This window comes from Colius striatus, chromosome 10, assembly GCF_028858725.1.
Source record: "Colius striatus isolate bColStr4 chromosome 10, bColStr4.1.hap1, whole genome shotgun sequence".
Lineage (NCBI taxonomy): Eukaryota > Metazoa > Chordata > Aves > Coliiformes > Coliidae > Colius > Colius striatus.
This window is the reverse complement of record NC_084768.1, coordinates 26,676,338-26,695,163: the sequence shown is the minus strand read 5'-3', so window position 1 is coordinate 26,695,163 and position 18,826 is coordinate 26,676,338. Positions and strand designations below refer to the sequence as shown.

Genomic DNA, 18,826 nt, shown 5'->3' with positions numbered 1-18,826 from the left:
TCTCAGATACAGACAGGGACTGTATTCTCTAAAAGCTGTAAAGCTTTAGTAGCAGTTATAAAATCTTCCCTGTAGAACATTGCCAGCTAACAGAGAACAAAAGGGCAAACCTGGGATATGCTGAAAATAGTAAAAAAGCTCTGAACCCCTAATGAGGAAACTTGAGTCCTTTTAATTACATTCTCTGTTTGGCATATCTCTGTATCACAAGTTCTGATCTCGATAGAAAAGGAATCTAGGACACAAGCTGGAATACACTACCTACCTTTTATCTAGTACGTTGTTTATGGGACTTGTTTTAAAAACTGGCTTTTAAAACCCCAAGAAGCAGAAGTGTGAGCAGAATATGACAAATGTATTTTTCCATCAGGACCCAACACAGTTAAGAATGCTGAGAGCTGAAAGGTTGTGGGGTTGGTGGTGTGCTTTTGGTTTTTTAAACATAGCTACTGTCTTGCATTTTTAATATAATGATATAGTGGGGTTTGTTCCTCCCTGTGCACTTCTTACACTTCTGTAAGACTCATTACCACACAGCAAGGAAATGAACCTTTCCCCAAAGCACCGTGACAGGTGTAGATCATTTCAACTGTGTTATTTTATGTTTTAAAAATGGACAATCCTAAACAGATTATTTTCTGACCAAAAAAGAGAGTATAAATTTAACAGAACTGATTATCCCTGACATGGTAATTTTTACAGAAATTAAACAAATTCCAAACAATTCATCTTAATTTTTATGAATAGGAAATAGGAAGGGTAAAAAAATTGTGAAGGAAGAACTGTAACCTCCTTGTTTATTCTGGTGAAAGAACATGATAATTTATCACACTTTCATCCACTTAAAGACATCCAAGATTGTCATGAATTTCCAAGACTGGGCAGTGAAGATCATTAGACAGTACCAAGTTAGGTTTATAGTATGAACATTAAATTGAAATTTTACCATAGTCCTGAACCCACATAACAAAACAGACTGCAAGTATTCTTCTAACTATTTAAATAAGAGGATCCTGCCAGATCCACTACTCTGCTTCAAGTGATTGATGAGAACCACAGAAGGAAAGTAACAGAAGTACTTAACATTTCAGATGATTCAAATTACGATTATGATATTCCTATACAGAAAAAGTACTCAAGTATTTTCTAATTATGTATGTATTTTAATTTAAATAAACCCAGTTTTATGATTCTGATTAACAGGCACTCTCTCTGTCAGGTCTATTCACATTCTTTAGTCATATCCATTCCAGGGGCAAAATATGAAACAACCTGGTAAATGTAGAAACGGTATCTATTACAACTAACCAGTCCCTCTACATAAACCTCACAACTTGTTTTCACATCACAATGACATGTGGTAATGAGCTTTGGCTTCAGAATTGTGAGACCTGGAAAGAGAAAGACATATATATATATATATATATAATATATAATATATATATATATATATATATATATATATATATTCTCCCAAATACTAATTACTCAGATGCTAAACACTCAATCTCTTCAAAAATCTGGAGATCAGCCAAAAAGTGTCATAAATCAAAATCCAGTGACCTCATAGGGGAAAAAAAATCATAATGTTTCCATGTAAAAACTAAAGCTCCACCTATGACTTAGACTTTTTTTTTAAATGCACACATATTTGAAGGCTGCTTATTCCACTTGGCAATAGCAGTAATGACCAGTTGAAGCTCACAAGTTCAAACAATATAGCAAAGTGAAATGGAATGTATTTCAGATATTTTAGTAATTTATTCTGGCTTGCTCCTCTTATTACAAGTTCAGTAACGTTAAGATTGTTACAAAATCCAAAACAAAAACTGAGAACGAACTACAAATCTATTTAAATAAAATGAAAATGATTTTTTTTATTTTCTAGGATGATTTTCAAGACTTAATTATATTAGTTGATGATATGCACCCAAAAATAGATAAATTAAAGCTTGAATTTAATTAAAGTTTTACTTACATGAACTTGTTTAAAAAAGAAATGATTTAAAACTCATACATTTACTTTGCTTGGACTTTAATGAGCAGAATGGATACAACTAGTGGCATTAAAATTATTCAGGAAGAAGAAAAGCTAAAAAGATGTCCTTGCCAAATGGTGAAATGAGATTTCCACAAACTATATATGCCTTGTTTCCCACCATCAAACTGTCACAGCGTGAAAACGTTCTCATGCGTGTGGAGGTTTTGATACCCATTTCCCTGGTGAAAGTGTGCAAAAGGATCTGAAAGAGTTATTGACAATTCATACAGTATCCCATATTTCATTAGATAGCATAAGCAGAGAACATATCTTAACTCTGAAGGGAGATGAAGCAACAATGTTTTAAATGATTATTGACTCCACTAAATTTCCTGATAATGTCAGAAGACTGTAGTCTGTCAGGTTCATAAGAGACTCAAGACGATACAGGAATCCAATTATGCCAAGTCTATTTAGTTGTCCTGTTTGCTAAGCCAAAGGTTAACGAGAACTGCACAGAAAAAACCTCCTGTGGTATTACAAAGTATTTCTTATGCTGCATAACATGTACATGAAAAAGTATTTTAATCAAGTCTTTCTTTAACTCTTTAATTGCAATGGAGTACCACACAATACATCAAATTAAGAACTTGTGACGGAAGAAGCGATTTTTAAAACCTGACACTGAACTAAAGACATCATGACTGAAGTAATTATTACTGAATATGGCTAATTTGCAAAGGAAAAGATGTTCAGATCACAGAACAACAGATAGTCATTGCTAACATTAAATCTTCATAAATAGTAAGCTCTGGCCTCTAATTTTAGACAGAAATTAATTATATTTTTCTTGGTAACACATTCAAATCTGTTTACACAGCTGACAAATCTCAGCTGCACCAGACTCAAGCAGTGAGCTTTGAGGACTCTCCTGCTTTGGAGCAGATGACTCAACATTCACCAATTTCATTAAAGATGAAAAGGGGAAAAATTCACCTGCAACAATGTCACTTGTAAAAACAGACTTAAAACAGATTTATGAGTTTTACATATGTGAGATATCCTATTCAAAAGAAAGGGGAGGGGAAAAAAATAAGGGAAAACCTAACAGCTGTGGGAAAAAGGATTAGAAGTGTTGAGTTTCCAATTCTTTTTTTGGCAAATGTAAAGTAATAAAATGTTAAAATGGATCCATATTTCAAAGGCTGTAATTACCACATGATACCATGCTGTTATTTCAGATCTTCAATCTACCTTCACAGATATGCTCCTGAATACATAGATATAGATTTACTCACCACTCTCAAACTTAACTACTGTTTCTGCAAACACTATCACAGACATATTTTACAAGTATAATAGAATTTTTTGTTTGTTTTGATTGGCATAAATCCTTTACCCGGAACAAAAAACCATCAGTCTTATCATACAAACAACAACTGTCCCTTTACAAAACAACAGTAGAACGGGGCAGGAAAGTAATGCATTGAAGATAATGGTAATCTGCAGAGAAAGCAAATCCCAATTTCATTTTCACTTTGTAAGAATACTCAGGGTCAATCTGTAGTTTAAATGAATTATTTTCTCAAACTAGAAATAACTTTAATACTTTTTTTCTCAGGTCACAAAATTCACATACAACAAAACTACACAATTATTCTAGCCTTTTAGTTTGGTTTTGGTTTGTTTGTGTGTTTTACAATAAAGGCAGACTTCACCAGCTGGCATTGGGAACATACCAAGAGAAGAAACTTATGTGAGCAAAACTGAAAGACATGCTGTACAACACACTGTAGGGTCAATCATGAAAGGAAGCAAGTCTAACGGAATTCTGTGGTTAAATCTTACATGAATTTATAGGCAAGACACAGTTTGCTGAACCAAGAGTTCATATCTATCTCAGTCAAGATTCCCCTCCAATTCTAAATCACAGTAATCTAAAACCTGCCACATACTTTTGAAATCTTAACACATACTGTACTGTATACATACCACTAATCATTTCAAATGATTACGTAATCATTACGCTTGCAAATGTCCCTAAATTCTTACAGGTCAAACAAGAATCAAAGTAGATACTCCAAAAGCAAGTGAAGTTCTCCAATGATTTCAATAGCAATGCCTCCTGCTAAAGCCAGACACAGGCGTTAAGTACACTGGTGGACTAACATACACTACTGAGTAAAAATATCAAGGTGTGCATTCAGAATACATGTAAGTAATGGGACTTTTTACCTGAACTTCAATCACTGCAGTAGACTTCAACTTCCAACACGCTGTTCAATTTTGCTTCAGTCTAGGAATATGTCTCCTTCTCATCTAAAACATGCACTGAATTTTATACACATGAATAATTTCCATGTGCTTCAGTAATCTAATACTTAAGTATTTGTTATCTGGCAAGATAAAGTTTTGATGTGATATTTACTGCCTATGAGATAGTAAAAGCTATTGTGTGATTCTCATCAAAAATTCAAGTAAAATCAGCTGTTTGTAGGAAGAACTGCAATGGGAACTGAAGTGACTTACTGAGTCATCTGTGGCAGAAGGAGGCCAGCCTTCCCATGACTGGTGGCGGACAGGGATACTAGTGAGGTCGTAAACATTCCGCTTCACCTGGTAAAAAAGTAAAAATTAAAAGAAATCAGAACTTGATCTAACAAAAACAATACAAGCAAAATGCATTATTTTCATCATAAATCCAAACTTTTCATTTGGATTTTTTCTAATTACTGTAAAACAGGTTCCTCCAGCACTCAGACTCAGCTCTGTTCCATAGGTTTACACACAGTGCTGCCAAAAGCAATTGACCAAACCACGTTAAACAAAAGAAAGGCTATACATTATCATTCATAGTGATTCATTATTACTTCAGCATCATAAATGTGTAAAATAGTTCATGATACAAATTTTCACAGTAAAAAGTATCACAAAGTAACAAATCAACATCTAATGCAATAGGAAAAAAACCTAGTTTTATATGTTTCTTAAATGTGATGCAAAAATAAAAGTGAGCACAGTAAATATGAAAATATTACTTTAAAAGCATATTTCCAATGAAGAGAAACACATTTCAGTCATTTATTAACAAAATGCAAATAAATCTCTTTTTAGATCAAGTCTTTTCTTATGCTATTAAAACACAAGTTGCTACCATTAAACACCTCACATGATTATTATCAGGAAGCAGTGAGGAGGAAAAGAAGAAAGAGTTCAAAGTTTCAAATACAGGAAGAATACTTCAAAACACCAGTTACAAAACTTCTTCCACAAAAGCAGTAACACAGACAAAAAAGATCATGTGTTTTATCAAAGGTTTTGTGATTAGCAATGATGTATTTTTGTGTTTGGGATAGAGAGTGATATAAGCTAATTCTGAATAATGTCTTATACTTGAACATAAAGACTGAATAAAGAACCAGCACACATAAATATTTCTCAGCTAGACCAAAACTGAGAATAACGAAAGGCTTACAAGCAAGCAACGTTGGCTTTTGGTTTGTCTTCCATCAATCTGATGTATATCAATACAAGGTGTCCTGCCATATCAGAGATATCCTATATCATAAGTCTATTTCAATTTCCAAGTCTGGATCTTAATAACTTATATTACATTCAGAAACACATTCTCAAATAGGTAAAAGTAATGTTTGATACATTTTACCAATATTAACAAGACTGTTCGCTAGACAGAATATCTGAGAAGATCAAGTCCTGTGTCCCGTTCACAGGTCTAAGAGGGCTGTACAGTCCAGTGCTAACAGACACAAGAATCAAGTGCTTGACACATTAAACCAAAAAGTATTAAGGCAGATGATAACATTTGACTTAAAGCAAATGCCAAGACTACTCCAAAAACTGTCCTCTTATGCCTTCTGTAGCTTCTCATTTGTTCACTTGTCAATTGGAAAGAAACGACAATTAATTGTATTCTAACTTCTGCTATAACTAGAACTTCTGTGAGTTGAATAAAACTCTATACAGCTGTCAGCAGAAAAGACCTTCGAGCTAGCATCTTGTTTGCAGTCTAGCACACTTACCTTAGCTTTCTCTGAACTAAAAAAATAGTTTAAAAAAACAAGTCAAGGAAAGCTGAAATTTGTTAAAATGATATCTACTAACATACTTCATTTATTTAAAGGTTTCCTATTCAATAAACGAATGAAAGGTAGTTCTAAACTATCATTGATAGTGAGATAATGCAATAAAACAAAGTAACCCACTATACAGGCATTTTATATAAATTGACTCTACCTATTAACCAGTACTTGCCATAGGATTCATCATAAAAGCACAGCTGAGTTGTGAACATACAGAAAGGTTATATGGTGACACAAGCTCGTGGAATATGCTTATGTTCCCTCAAAATTTGTCATTTATTTAGTGCAGAATGTATATGCAACGTCTGGTGGTAGATATTCAGCTAAAAATACATTTGCATAATGAAATGGTACCAAAACTCTCTTTCTCTGGATCACATTTAGAGATAAATGCTTCCTGGACCCTTTATTTAATATTTTGCACATAGTTTGAGCACATTAATACACAGATGAAGGGTACATGTGCAGACATTAAGTGATAAAAGAAATGTTCTAATCATTGTAGATATCCCAAGGGGGGTAAGGGAGGAGGCTGGGATTTCTACATATATGCTTGCCATATAGAAAAAGTACAGTGCTATTAACTGTATTTCCAGTTCTTCAATCCTCCATTCAATTATTGCTACTCATGCTAATTAGTTGTAGTACCAGGATCATTTTTTCATACTAATAAAGTGCCCCTTAGTAAAAAACTCTAAAGAACTGCTTCACATTTATGGAAAGATTTAATATATTGGCATGGGAACACACATAATTTTTATACTATAAGTTTAAAGCTCTATAAATATTCTGTACAGATGAGTGGAAAACAATGGCTTTCATTTATTATCCAATAGCAAGATATATTACTTCCAACTCTGATTCTACATCTTGCTAAAGGATGGAAGTCATGCCATGTGTCTCCTTATCTGCACATTTCAGTATCGTAACATGCATTTAGCTTGGATTCTCATCTCAACCTTACATGCATGGTATATTTTAGCATCATTAAGGTATCTGTCCTTTTTTGTGTAACTGTTAAATCACACGTACACCAAGTAACTTTTATGTTAATATTGGTTTTATGTTTGCCAGGAGTTTTGGTAGGGAGAGTGATCACAACTGCAATTTAATTAAAAAATCTAAACCAAGAACACTGTTTTGCTTAAGAAAGAGAATACTGAAGTATTTATTAGCAATTAAAGTGGACTTTATGATTTACAAAATACAAATATAGCTTAATTATTAGAAACTTAGTTAAATTCACTTCAAAGACACATATATATGGAATACTCTTATATATGCACCTGTGAAAAATGGAATTATGGAAGTACAAACTCTATGGAACTCGGTACATGATCTCATTCCTACTGTTCAAAACAAACAGCCTTTCTTCATTGCTTCTTAACAAGAAGGTAGCCTGCTGAGCAGTATTTGTTTCGCAGCAGTATCAAGGTAAAGAGATGTCATTACTCCGTACTGACCTCACAACAGCCCATCAAAATGTAACAATACTGATCTGGGATCACAAGAATACAGTCCTTGCAATTTTAGTTTTCTTGCATTAAATACCAGGATATACTGTCCCTGTAAGATAACTATTCTCACATTATATTTCAAAAAAGTCCTACTAATATTATTTGCACAATATACAACTCTAAAACAAGCTATTTTGAAACAAAAGGGAAAACTTACTTTAGAATGATGGGATCAATACAACTACATAATATTGTTTTCAAAAAGCCTTCAGAAGTAAAAATAAATAACTCAGAAGTCACATTCCTCAAATTCCCTTTTAATTCCAAAGTACAACAGAAAAGCATTATGAAAAACACAGTATTTCCCTTCTTTCATTAACTCATCTGTAACTGCACTGAATTCAATAACATTCCTCTGCTATTCTAAGCTTGAAAGGCATGCTTGGGGTAAAGTGTTATGTTGGTATAAAGCACAATGCCAGACTGATGTGCTGGACAAAAGTGATCAAAGTTGAGGTAATTTTAGCCAACGCACAAGTATTCTGCTGCATTATTCTACCAGAACGACATCTGTTGAGCAACTCGTCGCAGAATAAACTAGTTGTTATAGACAGGCCTGGTCGGGTACGGGACCATGTAAGACTTATTAGAGTAATGTTTGATTAAACAAACTGCTTGAGTTAAGATCATAACTGGATTTGGAATTCATGCCAAAGCAGTCCTCTTTCAAGCAACAAGCCACAATCAATTATTTAAGATTAAAAAAGCTTGTTATTAAATAACTCTTCAACTTCAGGTTTGTCCAATAATTGTTTTTAAGAGAATAGACTGCAGAAGTTTTAGCGACAAAGAATATTCACCAATCAAGAGCAGAAATCCCTATTTCTGTTCACTGACTTTATTTCAGTTTAAAGTTAAAAATTTTGTAAGGGGGAAAAAGTTCTCATTCAAGATTTATATAAAGCAAAACTATAAACTGCTTCCTTACTAGGCCAGCAAAATAAAAACCTACAGCCATACTCATAGAACTAAAAAAAAGTTAGCATGGTAAATGGATGTAGTCTGCGTTAAAGCTAATGTTTATAAATTCACACGATATTGATGGGAAGATTGATATCTTCATAGATTTGTGTAAAGCAAACTCTAAGTTCTAGTGCAATCCACTGATCTACATTTATTGGCAAACTTTCTGGTTCCCCACCTTTGATCAGTTTGAAATACTAATTGGTGGTATTGTCTATGTGCAGCCCAGAATTTCTTTTCATAATGTTCAGATGCCATGGTGACTGGCACATTACTATGGCAGCCAGCCACTCTTCAGATTATAATCTCCAGAATATACAATCATTTAAAAACAAATTAAAGGCACATCTATTTGGTTCCACAACTAGGCTGTGAACAGTATCGATGCAACCATTTAAACAACAACAACAAAAAAATCCCTCCAGATATTTCCAGATGTAATTTTCCTTGAAAAACGATGTATAAACCCTGAAGAATGTCCTGCCTTACAGCTATACACTGATGCTGGAAAAGCACATGAAGTTTTACCTTCAGCTCATTTTCACTACTGTTAGAAGGGAATTAATATATTAAACCACTTCTAACAGTTAAAGAAAACCCATATGTCAAAGTATCCAACACACTGAGCAAACATCCTAGAGGCAAAGTCTTACTTTCTTATCTTTCACTAGTTTTTTAAGCAGATGTGTATGTTGCAATAATAGGAAGATCAAGTAGAAAATATAGACTTCTTTGTAGATATAAAGCTAATCCAACATTCAATGGCCTTCCACATCCATATTAGTAAGGATAAAATTAAGTAAAACCTGTCACTAAAACTGCACTAAGACTGTACCAGGTGATGTGATGATGAAGGTCCTCTGATTGTTTCACTTGCCAGGAATAAGTAGCTGTTTCCTTATTTCTGAATTAAAAAAATCTGAAACCCACCATAAAAAAAACAAATCTAACACCTACTGAATTGTTAAAAAAACTAACTATTATGCTGAATCATCAAAGAACTGTCATGTCTGAATCTGTATCTTTGAATCACAACAAATCACAACAAAGTTTAACAGTAGTTTCCCTCAGGCTGTTTTCCACTTATGCAGGTACAAAGTTAATTGAAATAATGTAGATAATGAACTTTTGTTAGTCTTATTATTAAATATAATTTATGCAAAGCTGCAAATTGGCTGAGATGCTAAAGACTGTTTCAGGCACATAGGCAGCATGAAAGACAGTGCAAAAATGAGTGCATGAAAGGCAGACAAAAGGAGCAATAAAGTCAGAGGACTGTGAGGAATGTGGAATGTGAGTTGGGGGATGCAGGAAAATGAGATCAGATGCAGACAGAGCAAGGTTGCATGGGGCACTGGTAGTAAAGTGAGAATCTTGACTTTGACATTGTAACAGAGAAGAAGCCAAGAGAAGCAACCAAAATTTTGAGGAGAGTGCATACAGTTGGGGCAATGACGGAACGAAATGCAAAGGAAGTAAAAGCATTTTGGTGAGGAAAGGTGCAAAGAAAGGAATCAAAAGCAGATGAAGTTTCAAGATTATAGAAGAACCTTTGCCAGACAGAATTCCACCAACAGAGAGATAAAGAGCATTGGGAGGTTGGCAGCAGCACAGCGGAAGCTGGGACAGGATCCACCAAATCTCTAAGCATTGAGAAGTGTCAAAGGTGATAAAAGTGATGTGAAAGTTACCCATAGTTATGAACAAAGAAGATGGGTCAGTTAACTGAAATTACCCTTTTACCTGTGTATTATCAGGAACTGTTAGAAACAGAGAGATGTAAAACCAGAGAGAAAGAATTTCTGAGCTGGTATCTCTGCTACAAGTTATTGCATAGATTTGGTCCACAGAGGCAGTAAAGAAGCAGGACAGAAATGGAATAAGTTAAGAGAGAAAACGAAAAACAAAACTAAGTGATCCATACTTAAACATTTCCCATAGCAGAGAAAAAGTATTCTGCATTTGATCAGGAAACGGCTGTTAGCACTCAATGAGAAATTTCTTAGCTTTAAAATGATATGTGCAGTAACTTGTTGACAGATACCCACAAGTAAGTTACATTACTTGCAATATGAATATATGAAGCACAACTAACATTAGGATCCAAACTAGACCTCTCAGGTCACTTTGCACAAGATTTGTTTGAGAGACGGTTAAGTCTGCTCCTCTCACAAGTTTGGTTACCATTTTGTATCTCCAAGGTGCTATATAATAAACTACATTAAAAATACAAACAACAAAGCTTATTTAAATTAAAAAAAACCCAAACAAACCAGGAAATTCAGAACTTTGGAAACAATAATGCATGCCTAAAGACATAAAATGGTAATTGGTCTCTCCTTCTAGCAGCTGATTGAAGTTGTAATTATGGAACACTTTCAATTAGTGAATGAAGATGTCAGAATTCATCTGTTTTTAAATAACGGTGTCTGCTTGTCAAGAATTTCATACCACTGAAACTCTCCAAGGAAGACTCACTATGTTAAAACAACTATTTACCTTTGTACATGTACCCAACTCACTCTGTTGTAATTTAAAGGAAAAAAATTCCATCTAAACATTTAATTTTAAATCTACACTGAACGCAAGAGAACTCCCCTCCTGCCCAAGCTTGCCAGCCAAAAGTTAGCAGTAATTCAGTGTTTTCCCAAAATAAGCAAGAATCCAAGTGTGTGTTTTACTACATTTTCAAATAGTTTTTTATTTCACAGCTCCTCCCTTAATTTTTTTCTTTTAATACCTCTGAAAATATTTTTGCCTGTATTTATTAAGTTTTCCTCATTAGTAGGCCAAAGCTTTAAAAACTCTTTTTTTTGTTTGAACCTACCTAAGAGAATTTGAACGTCCACTGTATGTCAGGCACATACAAAGCAGAATTCATCAGCAAGTTACAACACCAACTCCTGTAGTTTAAACACATTTATATACAGAAAAGCCACGGATGCATCCAACTTTCACTTCAGAGTGTATGGAACAGTATCTGAATCAAAATAAACCCAGGTTAAACTACTGTTAAAAATTAGTTGTATTGTACTGTAGTATCCAGTAAATATTGTGTCAACACCTTCATTAGAAAGCTTGTTGAATTCATTGTGTAACCATCCAAATTCACTTATGTCTCAAAAATAATATTTGATTTTTGTGACATATTGTTGATAAGAGTTTAAACAAAGATTGAGTCACATTAAACACTAAGCAAAGCCCAGCATATACATTTCACAATGTTTCTAATTCTTTAAATTCAGTAAATACTAGATAGAAAAGAGCTTGGAGTACATGAATTTTGCCTCAAATCATTGGGAAGGCAGAGTAAGAACTTCATATATCCAGCAATTAAATGAATGCTTTAAAATAAACAATCCACACTATTTCCAATTTGAGACATGAGGCAACTCATAGATAACTATGAAGAAATGTTAAGTGGCTGAGAAAGGAGAAAGAATCTGTAAAAACACTGCAAACTTAAAAGAGTTCACCATAAATATTTTAGTAAAAAAAGTCTCATTTAGGAAAATAAGACACTAGATGTAAGGACAGATTGCCCAGTATCCACTTCCAGAAAGGCATACAGAATCTTTCTTCCCCAACTAAGCACTTACAGCCTCATTCCCTCAGATTTACATGCAACATAGAGAGTCAAACAAAATCCCCTCCAAAACAATTTCATTCCACTTTATAGATGGAAATTGTTCAGGACTATAAATAGTCTTAATTACTTATGTGAAATATTATGGAAAACTATGTAAGTCTCAAATAGAAAACCCCTTTTTTTTTTCCTAAGACGGTTATGTTTTGTTTACTTATTCTACAGTTTACAGGAAGACAACTTCAGAGAAATTACCTACTCACTGAACAACTATATTTCTGAGCCGAAACGCTTCTTCAAATAATTTAGAATTTTTTCTTAACTAGAAGTTGTTATCAAAAGTCCACACAGTTTGGGAACCTCCAGGTGATTTAAAAATTCATCAAATGTAATGACATTTGAAATCCATCACGTTTTGTAAATGCAGGTAAAGAAACATTCATTAGTTTCCTTTCAGCAACAGAAATAACACTGAATAACCTGCTTTCATAGGTTTCACAATTATCAAATACTTCTTTCTCCTCCATTTTGTTCTTCGGACTTCATATTTTAAATCTCTTAAACCAATCTTCTTGGATGTCACTTGACTTTTATTGTGCCTGTGACAACTTATTAACACCACAGCCCACAATAAAGTGGTCCACTGGGTAATATTGGCATATTTTTGTGGTTAAAAACTACAAATTTTGAAACAGAAAATAAAAGCAAGGTTTCAACTAAACTTTACTGAATCTTCTTGCATGTGAACTTGTGGTAGTGTCATGCAATATACAGATATAGCTTCAGTATAATCTAAAAAGATGAATGTTCCAAGCACGTGAGATGACCCCTCAAAGCTTTACCAAGATATTTTCACAATCGCAGATTGCTGACTAGACAAGACTTTTAAAAATTAAACTGAGCACTCTTCAAGTTATCATATACTACTTGTTTGCCACTGCTTTGGATCTGGTCTTTTCCTGGGCTGCAAAAAGTAGCAAATATTAAGTACATTCACCATATTACACTACTTAGTATATCTGAATTCTATGTACAACTGTTCCCCTGATTTTCTTCTCAGTTCCTCAGTCTTCTGTCAGCATACATGCACATTTTAATTCTGTGGAATAAAAGAACCTCTTTGCTGATCTCCATCTTTAAATACCAAAAATCAGCTATCCTTCTAGAAGCACACCATTGCTAAATGCAAGTTACAATCTTCTGAATTTGATGCAGAAGTTACTGACTGCTGCTATATGACCTGCACTGAGCAAAGGTTCAGCCTACATAATTATTATTATTCATTGCTTGTAGTGCCTAGGAGACCTAATTGTGATAATCCCTTCTGAACTTAAAATCACATGACCCTTTGAATTTTTTAATAGAAGGTTAAAAGAAGAAACAAATTCCTCTAGAAGAAGAAGGGAAAACATATTCTTAAGAAATTGAGGCAAGAGACGAGAGTAAAAAAACAAAGGAGGGGAGAAATTTCATTTTAGCAGCACACAAGCAAAAGGTTGAAACAGGGTATGAAAGAATTAGAGTGTGAGCTAGCTGTGACATTAGAGATTGAAAGGAAGATGTGATTAGGATTAAAGGAAATCAAACAACAAAGACTTATTGCCAAAACAATTTTACAAATTTATTTGAAAATACCTTAAAGACTTCTGCTAACAAAATAAAATTGATGATAATACTTGAAGGTTTTTGTTTGTTTATTCACTGACACAGAAAAGGTACATTTTGAAGTGCTAATTTGTTTTTCAATTCTGTAACAATGGTCATTTGAGAAAATACATTTATCAGTAATCTAAATGAAGCAGCACTGCTCAACAGAAACTTTGACCTTTATGCACGTTATTAAAGACAACAGGCAACAGCTACAAAGTCAGCTACTACCAGATAACTATCAAGAGGCAACTATTCTTTTGACAACCACCCAATTGCAAAATTAAGGCTAAACAGATTCTAAAGCTGTTCCCCCAAGGAAGGATATTAATTTTTTGTAAAAAAACAGAAAATAAAATCCAAATCACATTGTTATTGGTACTGTATCAGTTCCATTTGCTTTTATGTCCTAAAATGTCGATAGGTTGCAGACATTTTATTACCATTAAAAATGAGTATTTCAAAGGTCCCTTTAAAAATAGTGGAACAAATTCTGGAGGTCTGTACTCATACAAGACCCGGCATCTGGCAGGAAAAGTTAGACCTTAGCTTTACTACATCAAATGTTACCTTTAGTTACCACTTTCCAGCAGACTTCAGAGTGCTTCACAAAGCACGGTAAGAAAATTATGAGAAAGCCAGTGGATTATCTTGGACTGTGCTGCAGCAGTGTAGAAGGCTGTCACAGAGCTAAGTTAGAAGCTCTACTAAAAAAAATTGCAGGCTGAGTTCTCTAGGAAGAAGCCAGGAAATATTAGAAAGACACTGCAAATCAGAAAAGCATAATTGTTAAGACCCATTTGATAATGTTTGGAAATATTTTTTTAAAAAGCATATGGAAAAAGCATTTGTTGAAACACTTGGTCTACTAAACACAAAAGAAGACTGCATCAATGTAACAGTTTGAATCTGAGCTAACTCTACAAAAGAGATCATGAGGAGTCAAGGGACAAGTAATTTCATATGGATTGTATACTTAGCAGACTTAACAGATAATCCTTATAAATAATATCAGTGATTAAACCAGTAACTTGGAGAAAAATCTCTCTTGAAACTTACTGATCATGAAGTGAAGGACATGATCAAGAGCAGTAACTTTGATCCAAGCTAATCAAAATTGGTATGAAAACACAATTTAAACTACTAAATAGACTTTATGTACATCCTAACTTCCCTCAAACGAGCCAGAGACAGGAGATATTGCAACTACCGGGTAATGGAAAAACGTGAACAAAGGTTAGGACAAAAGAAGAAATCTGCATGCCAGTTACACAGGCCTGATCCCAGCTTGTTCATATCACATGGGCATAGACTCGAGACTACTGCACAAATAAATGTAATTTTGCAGCTCTTGTCTTTCAAACTGTTCCAATTTCTTTGTCAGGAATTAGTGTGTGAAGTCTTCAGTCTGCATCGTACTTTCCTGTGTCTTCTATTGGCTGTGGTACTTCCTCCTTCAGGAACTATTTGTCTTACTGAGTTGTAGCATAGTGAATATTTTGGATATAGTCAGAACACCACTCATAAGGACCTTAAAGATTACTTCTAGAGTTTGAACTATCACTCAAAGTGAAAGAGTGTTACATTTTCACGGCTATCGTTCTCAACAAAAGAAAAATGTAGACAAATTTATTTGAAGATAAATTCCCTCATCTTCATTTCAAAAGAAACTAGTTTGCAATAGCTTAAGTATTATGAAGACGTATATTGGTCTTTCGTCACTTCTCTACTTTGCATTTTCATGGGTCTCAAAAGTGATGTCATATCAATATAAAATAGATGGTCTTTTTAGGAACAAATAAGGAGATGAATGGAAGTTAGATTTCCCATTCTTATTACATTTAGTTAAAGAGAAACATTTGTATCTATGCTAAAAAATTCACCTTTTCCTCTTCAAATATTTTTTCACATTGGTTCAGTAACAGACTAATCCTACTGCCCCTCACAAATCTCAGATAATGATATGAAGACATACGCTCCTTGACATATTTGACTATTTTCTTCCATTCCTACACAAAAACGTTCTAGAAAAAAAAATGGCCATTTCAAACTCTCAGAAAATGCATAAACCACATGTGCTTCAGAGGCAATTCTAATTTTAAGTGATAACCCTACCAATTTCAGTTATGGAACATCACAACAGCAGTATTTTGTCATGTGTCTCTTACTTTCCTCATTTCTAGACAATAGACTCTGTTATGAAAACATATTTTATTGCGTCTAGAGACAATATAAGATCTATTAATTTTTTAATAGTAAATAATGGAAAATATTTGCAAATTCAGATAATATGTGGAAAAGTAGTTCAATCTATGAATCTTGTGAAGAAAAGTTTCATTAATTGTGCCGAGTTGTGTAGTACTTTAATGTAGAGAAACCCATTAATACTCCTCTAGCTTTCATGTTTTATATAATTCTTAGAATCACAGAATGGTAGGGGTTGGAAGGGACCTCTAAAGATTCTAGTCCAATCCCTCTGCTCAAACAGGTCCACCTACATCAGGTCACAAAGGAATTTGTCCAAGTGGGTTTTGAAAACTTCCAGGGAAGGAGACTCCACACTATCCCACTACTCTTGCTGCTACTTTCACCACACAAAAGAGAATATGGGTTACCCAGAAATCCATTAGTAACTCAACTGCTGACATGCTTGGTTCACCTAGGCTGGTATCAGGTAGCTGACATACTCTTATGTGTGAGAGCTCACTATGAAGTCAACACTAAAATAAACTGTGATACCTTTCTCATCGCTGCAAGTATGAATTTAACAAATTATTTTATGTGGCTGAGTTTGAACAGAAATTCTACTGATGTTACTTTGAATTCAATGTAAAAGAAATTCCAAAACAAGGCTTACCGAGCTGTTAGTCAACTTTCTACTATCATAACCACTTCTTGGTACTTCCTCCATTTCATTTTAGTGTCTACAAAATCATCACATCTTTGGGGTTTTTCTTTACATCAATACTATTCAGAAAGAACCCGAAATTCATTTCTAGCTTAGCCAAGGTCGTATGTTAGCTTCACAATAGAAAATTACACAATCTGCACAGTGTATTTTAAGAATGTCAAAATACAAACATCAATTACAAGCATACTTACTAGTATTGCTACATTTAAGGTGTATATATATATACACACACACACCTACAAGGTGCCCAATTATACTATTAACAAGCATCTCTCCTATATCCATATACATTTTTAGAAAAAGAATTCATTCTGTTTAACAATTCACTAACAAAGCTATTCCTTAGCTCATCCCTGCCATAACCTGCTCTATTCAGAAACATATGGGAAAAGACATTAAATAACCAGTGAAAACCGTGGACTTCTGGTATTAGTGCTACACATTGCATACCCCTATTCATTATTCCACCTCCCTTGTTTAATCTATCATTAAGACTCAGTGACCCTACACTAAATTTAAAGCAGATCCTTCCTTCCTCACATGCCTAAATTCACATACTTTTCTAGTTGGGGATGCCCTCAAGTATTAGCCACTCTACAGGGTTTCTCTAATCTCAGCTCTGAACTATGTTGTGCTATAGAAGCAAGAAATTGGTGGTTTACATCTTTAACCATGCAATCTTCCACCAAATCAAATCTCCTCATTTACTTAATAAGATAAAAACCTTTCATTTAGAACATATTTAAAAGGTACCAAAAAACTATATATACTCTATATGACATAGGAATAAAAGTTAAAAAGTAGATTATTTTGAAGCACTGCTTCCCTGCACTTCAATCCCAAATACAATCTCACTGGAAATAATTTTGAACTTTTCAGAAGTCTATTGTCACATCTTAGGAGCTAAACCTTTATTTGTATTCAAAGTCAATATGGAATAGCTTTCTAATAAACAAACAAAACAAAATCATCAAGAAAACACGAAGATTAAAAAACCCCCCAGATATTAGATTTGCTTTTGTATTTTAACACAGGAACTAAAAATATATAAAAATATGAAGACCTCTACCTCTTTCATTTCTTTTTATTGACACAGATTGCACTTCAACACCAGTGGCAGTACAGGTGAAAATATATTAAGAGTTTTCTGAAAAATGGACAAGAATCATTATCTTTAACATCTGTACATATTTGTCAACTATACCCCTGTCTCCCTCTTCCATGATAAGGTGAAAATTGATCTTCACCAGGATTTTAAAAAGTTAAAGACACTAAGACTGTGAGTGAAATAGGTGAAATTCTGTTAATAAAATGAATTGGGCAAAGGTGCAATCTGAAGATAGAGTTTTATCTTTACTGAAAGAAGTCATACATTTTTTGTTTGGTTTCATGAATAATATTATTTTTAATATATTTAAATATGCTTAAACACTTTTCCTCAAAAATAGAATTGAAGAGTTGCAACTTGACCAAAATTCCCATCTGCACTGTTTCTAGCCCTGATTTCTGTAATTTCTTTCTTTCTTCCCAAAAGTAAGCACTTGAGCTAGCAGCAGGTGTATGTGAGTCACACGCATTTGTAGAACACAGAGAGATGATGGAGACAGTAAATTCGTAAGGTTCGAGTTGTCAAAATCACCTTTTTCTATGTGCAGGCTATAAAGGGTTATATATATGTTTTATACACAGAAGAAATATTAGGACCAGATAAAACAAACACACGTAGCCAAGAGTAACACTGAAAACCCTAAAGTCTGGGTTCTATGCAGGTGCAGACACAGGAGGATGAAGGGAAAGCATTCCCAGAGAATGAATCCTCCATAAAACTAGTATATAGAACAATTTAGACATAAAATTTATCTGGAAGCTTCTCCAAGGAGTAACTTTTCTCTACAAGCAGCAATCCTTTTATGAAGAAAAGAAGTCCTGTTTTGCTGAACCTAACCTTTTCATCAAAGGCATACTGGCATACTCCTGCCAAAAGCTACTTCACATGCTTGAACTGCATTTATGACAGAAAAGCTGACAAAAAAAGTTACAAAAGCTGTCTAAAAAAAGAGAGCATTTTTCATAAGGGGGAAAACATTATGAGGAACATTCACACCTTCATTTTCAGTTTTT

General features: G+C 34.0%; 1 protein-coding gene across 2 annotated transcripts in view; it reads right to left on the bottom strand.

The window, feature by feature from the left end:
- Positions 1-18,826, bottom strand: part of FAF1 (Fas associated factor 1) — a 163,034-nt gene that overhangs the window by 76,924 nt on the left and 67,284 nt on the right. For both annotated transcript variants that reach the window (XM_062003980.1, XM_062003981.1), the window contains exon 8: positions 4,511-4,597. In XM_062003980.1, coding sequence (XP_061859964.1) covers positions 4,511-4,597 — 87 coding nt within the window. The remainder of the gene's footprint in view (positions 1-4,510; positions 4,598-18,826) is intronic.